This window comes from Gorilla gorilla, chromosome 4, assembly GCF_029281585.2.
Source record: "Gorilla gorilla gorilla isolate KB3781 chromosome 4, NHGRI_mGorGor1-v2.1_pri, whole genome shotgun sequence".
NCBI lineage: Eukaryota > Metazoa > Chordata > Mammalia > Primates > Hominidae > Gorilla > Gorilla gorilla.
Window position 1 is genome coordinate 36,724,666 of NC_073228.2, and position 15,433 is coordinate 36,740,098.

At 42.4% G+C, this 15,433-nt stretch overlaps 1 protein-coding gene across 3 annotated transcripts in view; it reads right to left on the bottom strand.

Moving 5' to 3' along the window:
- Positions 1-1,963: 1,963 nt before the first annotated feature.
- The window catches only part of HLF (HLF transcription factor, PAR bZIP family member), a 59,843-nt gene continuing 46,373 nt past the window's right edge, over positions 1,964-15,433 (bottom strand). For 2 of the 3 annotated variants that reach the window (XM_004041316.5, XM_055388704.2), the window contains exons 3-4: positions 11,590-11,810; positions 1,964-6,355 (exon numbers count right to left, since the gene is read on the bottom strand). In XM_004041316.5, coding sequence (XP_004041364.1) covers positions 6,140-6,355; positions 11,590-11,810 — 437 coding nt within the window. In that variant the 3' untranslated portion in view covers positions 1,964-6,139. Of the gene's footprint in view, positions 6,359-11,589; positions 11,811-15,433 lie in introns of all 3 variants that reach the window. The other variant, XM_019028323.4, reaches the window with a different exon arrangement.

Sequence of the window (15,433 nt, forward strand, 5' to 3'; positions counted from 1 at the left end):
GAAGAGAGGGGCTTGATTGGGTGGCATCTTATGCTTAAGTGTGCATGGAAGAGCCATCCTACATGCAGCATGTGATGGGCTCCCAGGGACTGAGGACTTGTGTATGACTGGGAGTCTACGCAGCTTGGCTTCATATCAGTTCTTGCCATCTTGGATCCAAATGCTCTCCAGGCATGAAGTCATTTCCTCCAAGAGATTTGAAGATGCCCCAGAAGAATCTTAAGCTAAGGTCACTATTCTTAAGCTAAGGTCACTATTCTTATTCCTCTGAGAAAGGTGAAAGGTGGGTTGGGTGCAGTGGCTCACGCCTGTAATCCCAGCACTTTAGGAGGTCGAGGTGGGCGGATCACGAGGTCAAGAGATCGAGACCATCCTGGCCAACACGGTGAAACCCTGCCTCTACTAAAAATACAAAACTTAGCTGGGCATGGTGGCACGTGCCTGTAGTCCCAGCTACTTGGGAGGCTGAGGCAGGAGTCGCTTGAACCCAGGAGGCTGAGGTTGCAGTGAGCTGAGATCACGCCACTGCACTCCAGCCTGGTAACAGAGTGAGACTCCACCTCAACAACAACAACAACAAAAAGGTGAAAGGTGTTTGATGGATGAATATAGAGCTGAACCCTAACTTGTAACCACTCACTTTTAACTAGAGGTTGTCACCAAGTAAGAGATGCCCATCGACCTTGTGCACAAAGCTGGCGCTAGTCTATGAACTGTTGGTGAAGTCACACTATGAAACAACGTCTCTAACAGTCTACCACCCATTCCCATACCATCAGCCATCCTGCTCTGGCATATGAGCAGGGGAATTCTTTTCCGTCCTCTTTGAAGGAACAAATAGTCTGAAATATTGAATTGGAAAAATGCTCAAGGCATCCATTCTACTCCCGTGGACCCCATGTAGTTATCTGTTGAAGGCCTCGGATGTGCCAGAGACAATTCATTTGTTGTCATTAGTTCCCCCCACAACCCTCAGAGGTGAGTATACCTTCATTTCACAGATGAGATTATGTTCAAAACTGTTTAGAAGCTGCTCAAGGTCACATACCCACTAGGTGACAGATTTGAATCCAGAATTGTACTCCTCAACACAGAGCCCCCTTCTCACTATGCCGGAGATGCTGAGTTTCTTGGCCTGGGCTGCAGCCCCACACAGCCAGTTTTGAGCAACCCAGGTGAATCTACTGGGCTCCCTGGGCTGAGAACCACTGCTCTACATCAGCCTTCTTATATGAATCAGGGGTTTTATTCCGCCTTGCATCACAGGTTCCTTTAGGGAAGTAAAAAAAAAAAAAAAAGCTACAAGTCTCTACAGCAAAATAAATGTGTTTATACATAAAAAGTTGCATACAATTTCAGATAATTATGGCATCTCTGAAGCCTCTGCATGGATCCCCCAAGGGTCATGAACTTGAATTAAGAGCCAAGTCTATAAATCCTTGACACCAATTACTTGGCTGCACATGGAAGTTGGCTGGGATCAGTTTAAAAATTCAGATTTCTGGGCCCCATCCAAGAACCACTGATTCAGAATCTCTGGATTTATACTCCTAGATGTTGCTGAATTATTCTTTGTATATTAGAGAACAAGACAGTCTGTGGACTGGCTTTTGGGAACCACCCCTCTAAATAATGCCCACTCCAGGGATCAGAATTCATCTCAGCCACTTTTACCTCTGTAACATTAGGTAAGCTACGTGACTCTCCTAACTTTCAATTTTGTCTTCTGTAAATGGGGATAATAATTGTCCCTACCTCATAGAGCTAATATGGAATAAAATATTCCATCTAAGTGTTTAGCACAGTGTCTGGCACATAACTACCCAATAAATGTTAATTTATTACTAATTATATAGTATTATCATTTTATTATCTAGGTAGTAATCTCTACAAATGGTCTCTTTGCTACCGAGGTGGGAACAGAATACCATTGCTAGCCAACTGTTAATAAAAATACATGAAAGAAAGGAAAAAATTCAAAGTTTATTCAACATTAAGAATAACAGACAGATAAAGGTTTGGACTTAACAGCATAAATACCACCAATATCATGGTGTACAATTAAACTAACCTCATGTCAACTTGTACCTGTTTAACAGATGCGATCTTTGTGGTGTTGCCAAAAGGATAATGGATTATTGTTATGTTTGGTAAGGTGCTCAAAATTAAAGACTTTATGTCGACTTATTCACACACATACACACACACACACGCACACACACACACACACACACACTTACACTTAGCCTCCTGCAAAATGTATTGACTTTAGTTGCTACATCTGATTTGGATAAGGCTTTGCTCGTTTTTTAAATGACATTATTAATTGCAGAAAAAACCTGGAGGAGACCTTGGCCTTGCCAGTGGGGGTACCTAGGAGCAGAAGGTGATCACCACCTGGAGGGCAGAACACTTAGTCTCAGACACCGGCAGGGTGCTGAGACCCCAGTGCTAAATCCAGATCTCCAATTGCCATCACACATAGGCAAGCAGGCCTGGTCCCATGCCTTGGGGTCGCTCTAATTAACTGTGATAAAGATTGAGTTTTCCTTAAAGGAAGAATAGGGTAAAATGAGATAAACTACTCGAAAAACCAAAGAATAGCTTTGCATTTCACAGAATGTCTATTGTTTTGCACTGGGGGCAGTGGGGAGGGTGCCACTGATAATTCTTGCTTCTTCTGAAAACAGACCCTAGACATCTGAATGTACATTTGGAATTACTGTGAGTTCCCCACCAAACCAGTGGGTTAGAAGGAACCTCTGGGTGGTCTAGTACAGGTTTCCACCCACCCCACTGTGGAATCCCATCTGTACTCTCCTCAAAGGGTCCTTCTGCTTTGAGGGATCGGTCTGTGGAGGCCTGTTGTATTTGAAGACAAAAGGCCTATCACAGTCTTGCCTAATGTGGTATTTGAATGGTTCAAAGTGGCCACTTCCTGAAGAGAAAGAAGTAATGATCTACAGCCCTTCCCTCAACAAACTGCCTCCTTAAGGCAGCACCAGCAGAAAGATAGGCTGGTCAATTTTTGCCTTTCTTTGCCAAGTCTAGTTAAAAGAAACAACAATGTGACCTCATCAGGAGGTCCTAAGCTGTTCCTTCCAAATCATGTCTAGATGATGTCAGTATGATATGATTTGGATTCATTGTTAATGGCCAAATAATTAATCTCTGAAAGATGCTTAGGATGAAAAGGTGAAAAATGACAAAGGGACTCTCATAATAGCTGCAGTGTGCAGACATGCGTCTGACTCTGGTTGACCCAAATCACTCAGAGTCAAGCCATGGCCTCCCGCTCCATGAAGCAGATCTGCCTTGTTTGCTAGTTAACTGCCCTGGATGGAGAGGCAGCCAGTCCAGAGGGAGTGTTCGTGTGTGTGTATCGTGACAATGACCTACATATAAGGCACCTGTACAGACTCCAAAGTGTTTACATTTGTAAGACGAGGTAGGTTTCTGAAACCTCTCCTGGCACACAAGAGAATACATTTTATTAGAATCTTTTTATTTTTTTCTGCAGAAAACATTTGAGATGCTCATTTGATATAAACATCTAATTCCAAGAAAGACCAGTGCTCAAATATAGTTTTTTCAGCTACCATTTGATACGGCCATAAATTTGGATGGTCCATGTTACAATCCTTCCACAATTCTCCACTTAAAGACATCATTTTTCTATGTTTTTAATGACTATTGCCATCTAACAATTCTACAATTCGCCTCTTTGCCTGTAAAAAGGCCAACTCTACGTCCACTTGTGTCTCATATTGATATCTTTTATTTAGCTCTGCTTAAGATTGCAAAAGTTTTTGATTTTATTATTCACCTGAACAATGTATTGCAATTCCAACACACCCCCATCTCTTGCGGTTATCTACAGCTTGTGACAAAATGAACACCTTGTAGAAATATCCTACTGGTTGGGTTTCCCAAGTCTATGACACTATGAGAGAAGCATTGCTGATGGATTGACGAGGAGACCACCAGATCATTAAAGGATTAGATACTCTGAAGGCAGGAAACTAGAAAATCCCATTGATGAAAGGATATTTTAATCTAGCATAAAATGTTTCTTTGTCGTAACAGCAGAATTTCTTGACATTTTACAACTTAATGAAACAAAAGAACAATCATCTTTAAAGTCAAACATCTATCAAATTATAAACCAAACACATAGCACCGATATCAACCTCATAAAACGTGCGGGCCCGCAGGGTAGAAAAGAACTGTCTGGGGCACTGGCAGCAACGTGCCATTCCAGGAACTCAGAATTTCGAAGTGAACATTTTTGTGGCAGATGCTTTTCCTAAAAAACACTGTATCATCCAATAAATATTTGACTAAAATCCATTTTGTGCTTTTGGGTGACGTTAACTGACTTCTTTCTGAGGCCTAATAAGAAACAAGAAAGCTCCTTGTGTATTTTAGAGCACGATTCGTCATCACAAGCCTCGATACTGTCATAAAATTTTAATTTAAAGCAGAAAACATGCTGATGTGTCAGTGATAGGGCTTAAAATATTAAAGACTTCAAAAACCCCCAAGCGCTTCTTCTCTGTACAACATTGGTGAATATATATCTTTGCTATATAATTTTAAAACATGGAATAGTTTTCCTCTCCTCTTTTCTATATATAATATATGTCTTCCAAAATACATTGTCAGTATTTATATCTGAAAAATACTGTACAAAAAAGAACTTCCTATAATAACTCTGTATAAACATTAAACGATTTAATAATCTCTCCTTTTGGTCTATAGTAAACATTTAAATTGATTGGATTAACCACAGTTTGTGACAACACCATCCCCTTCTGAGATACACCAGTGTCTTTTACATTCATTTTTCAGAAGTCCACTTTATAAGAGCACATACGTTCAAAAGCAAACAGAGAATAAGAAACATAAGCTTCAGAATCATTAATTTATGAGGCATTCAAAAATGACACCACTAGGAAAAAGGGCCTTAGAAAACATCAACTTATTAACTTCATCAACTGATTTTCTTTTTAAAAACAACCAAGTGTAATTCACAAAAATATATATATTACCAAAAAATGGGAAAACTGAATCTTAAGTAACTGTTTTGAATATCAAGAGGGATATGGAAAAAGTTAACTAGAAAAGTGGGGGCGAGGCAGGGTGTGAGGGAAGGGGAACAACAAAACCGAACACATCAATGTCAAAGGCTAATCCAAGGCGCAGTTTTTGGCTCATGTACTGATAAATGAACCCTCATCCTTAGACCTCCTATTTCCCTCTGCTTCCTTGTCCTAGGGAATAGTCTGGCCATGCTCAAATGCATTACTTGACTTTTTGTTTTTTAAAAGACAGTGAAATTCTTAGGTAGGGAAAATATCCTACGTCCACTAGTAATACTCAGGCAGCATGCTCTAGCGTACAATAGGATTATTGCTTTAGGTACAGACAGTGCAAAAACACACTCTGTGTTCTATTAATAGTACTCTTACTTATCTGGGGTTGGTAGAATTAAAAGGAAACTTAGTAGATAGCAGTAAGTAAATATGGGATCTAATAAATCTAAACAGCACTTTAATTTGAAGACGATTATCACCAAAACTGAAAGTAAGAGGAAAGCAACTTATAAAGGACTAGAGCTGCGGAGTAGTGCTAAGTTATTGTGTGCACCTCATTAGCATGGTAACTTACGGACTAAACAGAAACAAGAGCTTGTACTCTTAAAAACTGAGATCCACTATTTTACCAGGGCCCCTTTTAGTGAATCCAAGCAGAGAGTCCTGGAAGAGTAGGTAAGCTCGAACATGAAGCAAAGCTGAGGAGGCAGGAGTGAAGGAGGGAGGGGATGGGAGACCCGTGAGAGGGCTCCTCAGTCTAGTAAAGACATGGCACCTTTCTTTGTTGGAACTAAAAGACGATGAGAGGGCTATCTCAAAATGGCAAGAGCAAAGGAACACGCACACGCACATACCGCTGACCACACACATGAGCACAAGCACATATACACGCACACACACACAGATGCACACCAAAATGGGAGTCAGTTGTGTTTATGCCTCTGGTAAAGTGCTGATGTCAGAAAGGTTGGTTTGGGTGTGGTGCTATCAGACAGGAAACAAACTGTCCATCTATTCCAAAGCCAGCCTGCAAAAATGCCATCCTACAGGGGCCCGTGCCTGGCCTCATACTTGGCAAGTATGTTCTTGCATTTGCCCAGCTCCTTCCTCAAGTCAGCCACCTCCTGGCGGAGGGCCGAGTTCTCCTTCTCCAGGAACGAGGCCCGGATGGCGATCTGGTTCTCTTTCAGCCTCCGGGCGTCGCGGGAGCGCTTGGCTGCCATGTTGTTCTTTCTGCGCCTTGCCCAGTACTTGTCATCCTGCTCATTAGTTACAGAAGGGAAAAAGAAACAAGATATTAGATTTCAGCAAAGCCCAGTGCCAGCCAGGGCACGGGCAGGCTCCAGGATTGTGCAGAGGTGCCAGCCCGGGTTTCTTAGCTTGTGTCTCCTTCCTTTACAGTTTCTGCATGTCTGAGAGCATGGCCCATGAGCCACACTTCCTTCTTGGAGCAAGGACCCACCGATCTGTCCCAACAGGCTCCTACTCTTTGCCCAGCAGAGGTGTGCTCAATGAAGCAGAGATCAGAGGCTGGATGAAAGCAGGTGGCTCACCTCACCCTTAAATTACATTTCAACTTTCTTTACTCTCCCTGCTCAACATTTTAAGAACCCTTTTCCTTCAAGGGCACTCATATGCTTTTTTGGGTATGAGTTGGTACAAAAATTTTAGAAGGCAATTTGGCAATATCTATCAACTATTTACATGGATATACTATTGATCTAGCACTCCACTTCCAGGATTTTGTCCTGTAGCAATCTTCATACATGTGCGTGTACACACAAGCATAAACTGTTCACTGCAGCATTATGTGCAGTAGAAAAAATGAGGAAAAACTATGCATAGGAGATTTAACAACCACGTTATGATACAGTTATGCGAAGGGATACTTGGCAGCTGTTAAAAATAATGACCCACCTGCACCAGAAAGATGTTCATATGATATGCCACTATGCGGGTGGAAACAATGACAGTTTACATACAAATATGTATGGTCTCACCCCAGTTTGATTAAAAATCATATATTCATAGAAAGAGGTGCAAAAAGATTTATACTAATCTATAAAGGTGGAGCCTCTAGAAGGGGGATTGGCAGAGGCAAAGACGTAAGACTTTCTACCTTTTATATTATTCTGAACTATTACAATATCATATAATAGATACATACACTTTGGTAATTAAAAATAGAAATTAAAAAAAAAATCTTCAACCTGCCGCTAATCAATGTACTCATATTGGTGGCCAGAATTTACATAATTTACTCTAATTTCTTGTTTAACCATTCTCTAGGCCTTAATTAGCCTGAGTAATATTTTACTGTGGTCAGTGTAAAAACAATCCCTCCTTCCCTGCCCTCCACCCCCACTGCTGCCTCCCTGACAGAAAGGAAAAACTTCTTAGGAAGACTAAGAAACAGGGATCTTCTTTTAGATCTTCCCAATTCATTGATGGTGGCACCTGGTGAATTTTGCAACTCCCCTTTTTCAACGATTTGCAACAGCAAATCCCTCAGTCCTAGCAATGCTACTACCTGCAGTTACATGCCACCCAGAATAAATGGGTCAGGCCAGTGCTTGCCCCCCTCAGAATTCCAAGGGGCAGTTGGCATTGAAGGAGGTCACATGGGTTGGGGCCAAGGCTGCAAGGAAAGTCTAAGGTCAGCGGTCCACCCCCAAAACTGCCCATTACCCTCAACAGGCATTTGCCCTGCACAAATACAGAAAGTGTGGGATAGAAACTGTGTAGATACCTCCTATCTGCCATCCACAAACTAGTACTATCATCTTAAATAAAGCACCCCCAGCTTTTTGTACATTTCATAACAATATGCAACAGGGTAAAAAAACGATTTTCAAAACAGATGATACCAGAATTCTTCTGGGTAGGAGGGAGGAGGCTGCTCTTTGAAGAATACCTGGGTGAGCAAGCTAGGGCAGGTGTGCAATGGTTGTTGGCCGAATTTGTTGTCTGTGCTTCTGAAAGCGAGCAGGGGAGCTGGAGGCAGGGGAGAGGCTGGGAGGAGTCAGGCGAGTCAATGACGTCATGGTGGTGAAGGGGCCCAAAGTGGTGAAGCCTCCAGTTAACAACAGTGGTGAAGCCTCCAGTTCTGATGGAAGTTATTTGTGTTTTGACAGAAGCCTGGGTTCCACTCCCTTCACAGTATCAGTAAATCTATACCCAACAATGTGCCTGGGAGTGTGGTTTCCAAGAGCACTCAAAAGAGGACTTGATTTAGGATATATCAGAGTCTGCACACGGGGGAACAGGAGCCCAGGAGGCGAAGGGGTACATAAGAACAAGCCCCTGGAACACTGTAGAAACTGCATGTATGTGATGGGGGAGGAATGGGGGGTCCCACCATAGGCCACAGGCCTGATGTGGTGTAAGAAAATTCTGACCAGGTCTTAAAGACCAGGGAGTCACCAGCTGACTTCAGGGTAACAACCAACTTCTCTCTAACTTATTAGAGCTCTTCTCACTTCTAAAGTGCTCTCATTTCCCAGCCTCACCTGTCCACACATGCAGATGAGCCAGCCAAGGTGTGGAATGCAAAACAAACCTTTCAGGTGGGAGGGAGGGGAGCTGGGAACCAGGTCAAGAAGAGGATATAGAAGGCAGGAATGAGGAAAGGAGTGTCCTGGACTAGAAAAACCAGCTCGCCTCCCTTTGTTATCGCAGAATGGTTGCGGGCAGGGGGGAAGCGGGATTTTGAGCGGGGCTGATAAACTTGGCACTCCATCCTCTGCCCCCTTTCCCTCTCCCAGTTGCTGATGCCATCTGGCTACCCAGTTACCTCCATGCAACAAGGGACCCACTTAGCCCTGCCCCACCTAACAGATCAACACTCCCTGTTTCTCACCAGACTACAAGTTCCATGAAGGCAGGAACAGTATCAGTATTGGCTCACCTCGGTATTCCCAGCCCCTGATACAGGGTTAGAGGGTTGGCACACACTAGCATTTGAAAAAATTCATCAAGTGAATGAATGGACCGTTATAAGCATTTAACAAATCGAGGTAATTAAATGGATTTTCAGCTAGGTACCCCAGCATGTCAACCTCAATTCTCCCTTCTTTCTCCAGCACATGCATGGCTAACCCTAATGATTGGCTCAAGAGAGGAAGTTCAGGCAGCTACAGGGAAGATCATTTTTAGTGGGGCCATTTCATTGAACTGGTTTACTTGTCCAATGCTGGGGGCCAGAAACACCTTCTTCTCCATCTACCCTTAGCTCAGACCTTTCTGCCAGAAGGAGAAACATGTTACAGCTCTGCTTCCTGCTTTATATTAGCTCATGGTCTTTAGTTTGAGACTTCGTCCACAACTAAAAAATATCCAAGGACACCTGGCAGGACAATGTTCCTGCCCATTCCCCACCTGCTATGTGGAAAGGTCAGGCCTGACCATGACAGCAGCAATATGTGTAATTCCAGCACAGATGGTTTTTGTCTGGCCTCTTTGTTGCCAAGGTTACCTGGGTTATTAACTAATCTTGCTCTTTGATAAATCTGGAGACTTTGTGAAAGTCTGGCTGGAAGTTCTGTCTATTACTCATAGCAGCATCCTTTCAAACTACCCTCCATTCAAGAGAAAATCCACGTTGAACAGGATCCCTGGTTTTAGTTTAAGATACGAGGCTTTAAAATACACAAAAAAGGCTGGGCGCGGTGGCTTACACCTGTAATCCCAGCACTTTGGGAGACCGAGGTGGGCAGATCACAAGGTCAGGAGATTGAGACCATCTTGGCGAACACGGTGAAATCCCATCTCTACTAAAAATACAAAAAATTAGCCGGGCATGGTGGCGTGTGCCTGTAGTCTCAGTTACTCAGGAGGCTAAGGCATGAGGATGGCTTGAACCGGGGAGGCGGAGCTTGCAGTGAGCTGAGATCGTGCCACTGCACTCCAGCCTGGGCAACAGAGTGAGACTCCATCTCAAAAAAAAAAAAAAAAAAAAACCCACCATAAAAAATTGGATCACTAAGAAGACAAGACTAGGAAAGGCATCTCATTGAAATAAGGTACCTAATTGCCCAAGACCTGAGCCCATGGTGCCCCTTTCTTACCCCATCTCAGTCTAACCATCAATGTCCTGACTAGTTTAGATTTTCTGGTGTTTTTACCATGTGATTTCCTTTTTTGATTCTCAGGGTGACAGCCATTGATTTGTCACCCATGGGCCCCCGTTATAGCCTTTGTCAGGGCCAACATGCTGCTGTGACCTTTTGGGAAGGAAGACAACCTGGGAGCCAGGCTAAGCCTTTTTCTAACAGGTAGTGATCCGCTGACTTTAGCTTTCCATTTTCTGCATTTCCTCAACTGCAAAGTGGTAATTTTGGACAAATGAATCTCTAAGGTCCCCTTCAGCCCTGATGTTTTCCTATTCTGCATCAATTAAGGTAATCTCAGGAATGTGGATGACAGCAGTGATTTAAATTTGCCAGGTACTTCTGCTTCCAGCATTTTTTCTAGCTATGTAAAGCAAGAACAACTGGTCTAAGCCAGTTCAGACGTTGTCTCAAATTCCTATTTCCCAGCCTAGGAGTGTCTCTACATAGGAACAATAGTTAGGTTTGAGAGATGGGGGGCAGACAGTAGAAAAGGGCTAATGATGCCTGGTTCCAAGGCCTTGACTACGTAATAATCATATCTCTAGTACCCACATGATTGGAAAGAAGCATGAAAGTTCTAAGCAATGGTTAATAAGAAATGGTTCTATTTTGGCATTAGCAGACATGGCATAATTTTGGAAAGAATTTTCATCCTAAGATGTCATTATTGTGTCTGGTTAATTTTGTTTTAAGCTGTATTTGACTTCCAAGGTAAATCTATTTCCCTTTATAAATAAGGTGTCCCTTCAACACTGCAGAGAAAACCTACTTAGAATTAATCTAGCGGTGAGATATTCAAGTGATCGTTACTTAAGATACAAAGTGAACAGTACACATAAATGGTGTCAGGGAACTACCAGTTTCCTTCACAAAATCCCACCCTGGTCATCCAAGGTTGGCAATATGGAGGAAGGTCCTATCTCTGGCTGTTATTCCTCGCAGCCTACAGGGAAATGGCAGCAGCAAGTTATCAAAAATTTTCTAAAAGGAAGGTAACCCTTCGAGGGCGATGAGGTTCAGATGCCCTTCTCAAATGATTTTCTTTCTCTTCTCAACCTTGAAAGATGTGGGGTTTAATTTTATTAGACTTTTGTGGGTTTCCATGCAGATAGGAGCAGGTTTGCTTCCTTCATGGGTTTAAAATCACTCCAACATTTTACTGCTTCTCCTTGTTTCTGTTCAGCATCAAGACATAAAAGTGCATTTCAAAAAATACCCAGAGAGGAAACAACTGGCCTAGAAGTCACATGCCAAGAAACAGGATGAGAAATCAGAAATCCTTCATGCACTAGCTTCTGGGATCATCCTGGGGTCACCCTTTTAATTTGTCTGTGGATCCCACTCTCCATTTGCCCAAAGACTGATTACCAGTTCCAATTTACCTTCAGGTCATCAGGGATGAAGACTTTGCGAGCTTTCTTGATCATGGGCTGTGGCTTCAGTTCTTCCTCAGAGAACTTGCGTTTGCGAGGGTCAAACATTTCCTGGCCAGGGATGCTGGAAAGGGCAAGATCTGCTGGGTCTGGCTCATAACCCACTGGGACCTGGATGGTGTCAGGATCAATGGGACTCGGTGTATTGCGGTTTGCTGGCAACAGCTGACCTGGAACAACACAGGAGTTTTAATTCATCAACACCCTAGAGAGACCCAGTAGGCAGCTACTTAATGGTGCTCTGAGATGAGTGGTAAGAGTCTTCAGCTCACTTATATATGATGCTAACATGATTTATCTTACTCATCCGCACTGCATTTCTGAGAACACAGCAGGTTGAGTATGACTTGACTCACGTCACATCAGGCAAAACAGAAACCCACATACACATGTTCAAAAACTAGAGAAGGAGAAGCCCAATTTAAAAATACACATTCATTCTTTCCTATCACACAGCGATGTGCCAGGCACTCTGCAAGATGCAATGAACAGAACTACGTAATTTTCACCTTAAGGGTGTTTTCCAGGTGAGTCAGGGAGACAGATCAATAACTAGCCAGTTAGGGGAGAGTATAGATGTTGGGATGGAAGTAATTCTCATGTGCTTCCACAGTGTGAGGAAATGGTACGTAATACAAAGGAGGTTAGGGAGCATTTCCTAGAGATGACTCTTGGTACAGCTGCATCTTGAGACAAAGAGTAATTAGCAAAAAAAGGGTATTCTAGGTGCCAAGACAAGACAGAGGTTTGCATTTTTGCAGAACCACGTATAGTCTTGGGTAGCTGTCACATTGAATCAGAAGAAAACAGAGTGGGGAGAGGTGCAAGCACAAGAGATGTGGCCAAGAAGGTGGGCAGTGGGGATATGATTTTGAACAATCCAAATGTCACTGAGAGATGCTGAGCAGTGAAGTGACAAACAGCTGATGCTTGGAAAGAAGAATCAGGCAGCATGATGAACGGATTGCATGAGCCACGGCTGCAGACTGATGAGATGCAAGGCTGTTGTGATAAACGGTGTACACATTAACGGTAGCAATGGAGATAGTGAGAAGGAGATTAGTTCAAGAAATATTTAACAAATTAGAAAGAACATAATAGAGACAATCTAACTTCCACTTGAGGGTCCTACAGGCAAAACCACTGAAATGCACAAACATCCAGAGAACAATGGGTTTCTTGTGTTTCTCAATGTGTCTTACTGGTGAAAGTGAACTTCATACCAGACCCAAATGTTTATACTGGGAGCTCTGAATTTTAACTTCTAGTTTTCATCTGAATTTTACAATCACTCCTCTCACACCCCATGAATAAATGAGAGGATGTCGTTCAGCTGTGTTTGGCCCATCTCCCCCTCTTCCTCACTGCCAATGGTAGGTCAATGTGTGAAGTATTCTTTAGGTTTCATTAAAACCTACCCCAGGTCGAAGCATGAAGCCACTGGCTCGGATTCTAGCAAAACTGTGAAACCGTGATCATCTGTCTTCTGGAAAGGCCTGGTGGGGAGTTTGCAAAATGAATGCTCTGGGTGACCTTCTAGGTCCCACTCTGCTTTGCGTTCTCTTTGTATCCTGCTTGCCAAAGAGGAAGAGATGGGCCCTGAGGTGCTGGCAGAGGATGGAGATTTCTCATTAGCCAAGCTGTAGCTCAGCTCTAGCTTCTAGAGACTGCTGAGTTCTGTACTGGATGGTGTCAAGCTAGATTTGATCTTGTGCCTCTTGAGATTGCCTCAGAAAATGAACCACCTGTGATTCAAATGGGGATTTTATTTTCCCTTTAGAAACTCTTTGAACTTAATAACAAAGCTAACCAATGCCAATGCCCCATCACTACAATGTCCCCACCTCCCCATTCTTACACAGGCATGTGCACCCATCTCCTGTCATCATGTCACACCTCTTAATACTTCCCAAATCGAATTGCTCCAAGCTCCTCCTTAGTACTCCAATATTGTTTATTATGCTGTATCAAAATGTTCTCCTTTATTGCTTTATAAATGTTCTTAAGCTGTACACACACACACACACACACACACACACCTCCTCCTCTACCATACCACATGGTCTTTTATGTTTTATTCATTTATCCCCACCTGACTCCTCACCATGATGCATAGTTCAGAGTTCAGCTTCTACAAAGACTGCTCCTCATTTAATGATGGCCTCTGAGATGCTGGACTCTGACATTCATTCATGGACATTCTAACAATAACACTTCCCATTCAGGTGGAACCTTTCTTGACATTCTTTCTCTCTAGGTTTTTCCTCCAGTGGAAGTAGGTCAGCCCTACCTGCAGAGTGGAGAAACCTAACTGGACCACAGACAAGGTACGTGGCTTCCCCAGTATCAAACAGCAAATGGCAAAGGACCTGAGAAACAAAACCAGGTCCCGTTTCTCCCCAAAGATACCTTAGTGCCATCTTATATATTTATATTTTCTGCTGAATTAACTCTACTAAACTCATTTTTTCCTTTCATTTCAAAATGTCAATACTATCACAAGTAAGGGGTATTTTTTCCTATCTCCTGTGGATTTTCAAAATTTTAGTATAAGAATTGTCAATATAAGAAAGCATCATTAATTTTTTAAATGATCAAAGATGTTCACTGCGAAATGTTAACAAATACAGGAATGTGTAAAGAGAGTGAAAGTCCTGGTTCTTGCTATTCTCCTCTTCCCCCCAGTCCCATTCACTGTCTTTCCAGAGGTGATCACCCTTAACATCTTGACGTGAACCTCTTATATCTTGGTTTTTACACATAAGTGATTTAACCCAAATGGTAGTATACTACCCACATATCTCAAGTTACTTTTTAAATCTATCAATATACCATATGCAATTTCCAATGTTAGTACAAATAAAACTACTTTTTCTTTTTAAAGGGTCAAGAGTATCCCATAGTTTGGATATATAATGATGTATAATTCCTCAACTGATGGATTTTTAGGTATATGTTTTTATAGGAGTGATTTCTAGAAGTGAGACTGCTCACGCAAGAGGCACGTACATTTTATATTTTTAAACATACTGCCAGAATGGCTATTAAAAAGTCAAGAAATAACAGATTTTGGTGAGGTTGCAGAGAAAAGGGAACATTCACATACTGTTGGTGGGAATATAAATTAGTTCAGCCCCTGTGGAAAGCAGTTTGGAGCGTTCTCAAAGAACTAAAAATAGAATTACCACTTGGCCTAGCAACGCATTACTGGATTTATACCCAAAGGAACATAAATCCTTCAATCAAAAAGACACCTGCACTCGCATGTTCATCGCAGCGCTATTCACAATAGCAAAGACACGGAATCAACCTAGGTGCCATCTATAGTGGGTTGGATAAAGAAAATGTGATACATCTACACCATGGAATACTATGTATCCATTAAAAAGAATCAAATAATGCCCCTTGCAGCAACACAGATGAGCTGGCGGCCATCATCGTAAATGAATTAACACAGAAAACCAAATACTGCATGTTTTCACTTATAAGTAGGAACTAAACATTGGGTACACACAGACATAATGCTGGGAACAGTAGACACTGAGGGCTCTAAAAAGGTGGAGGAAGTGAGTGGGGCAAGGTTTGAAAATGATCTATTAGGTACTACGTTCACTCTCTGCATGAAGGGTTCAATCAAAGGCCAAATCTCAGCATCATGTAGTATATTCATGTAACAAACCTGCACATGTACCCACTGAATCTAAAATTAAAAATAATAATAAATTTTAAAAACCTACTGCCAAACTGTGCTCCAAAAAATGTGATAGCTATTTACACTTGCACCACCATTTGT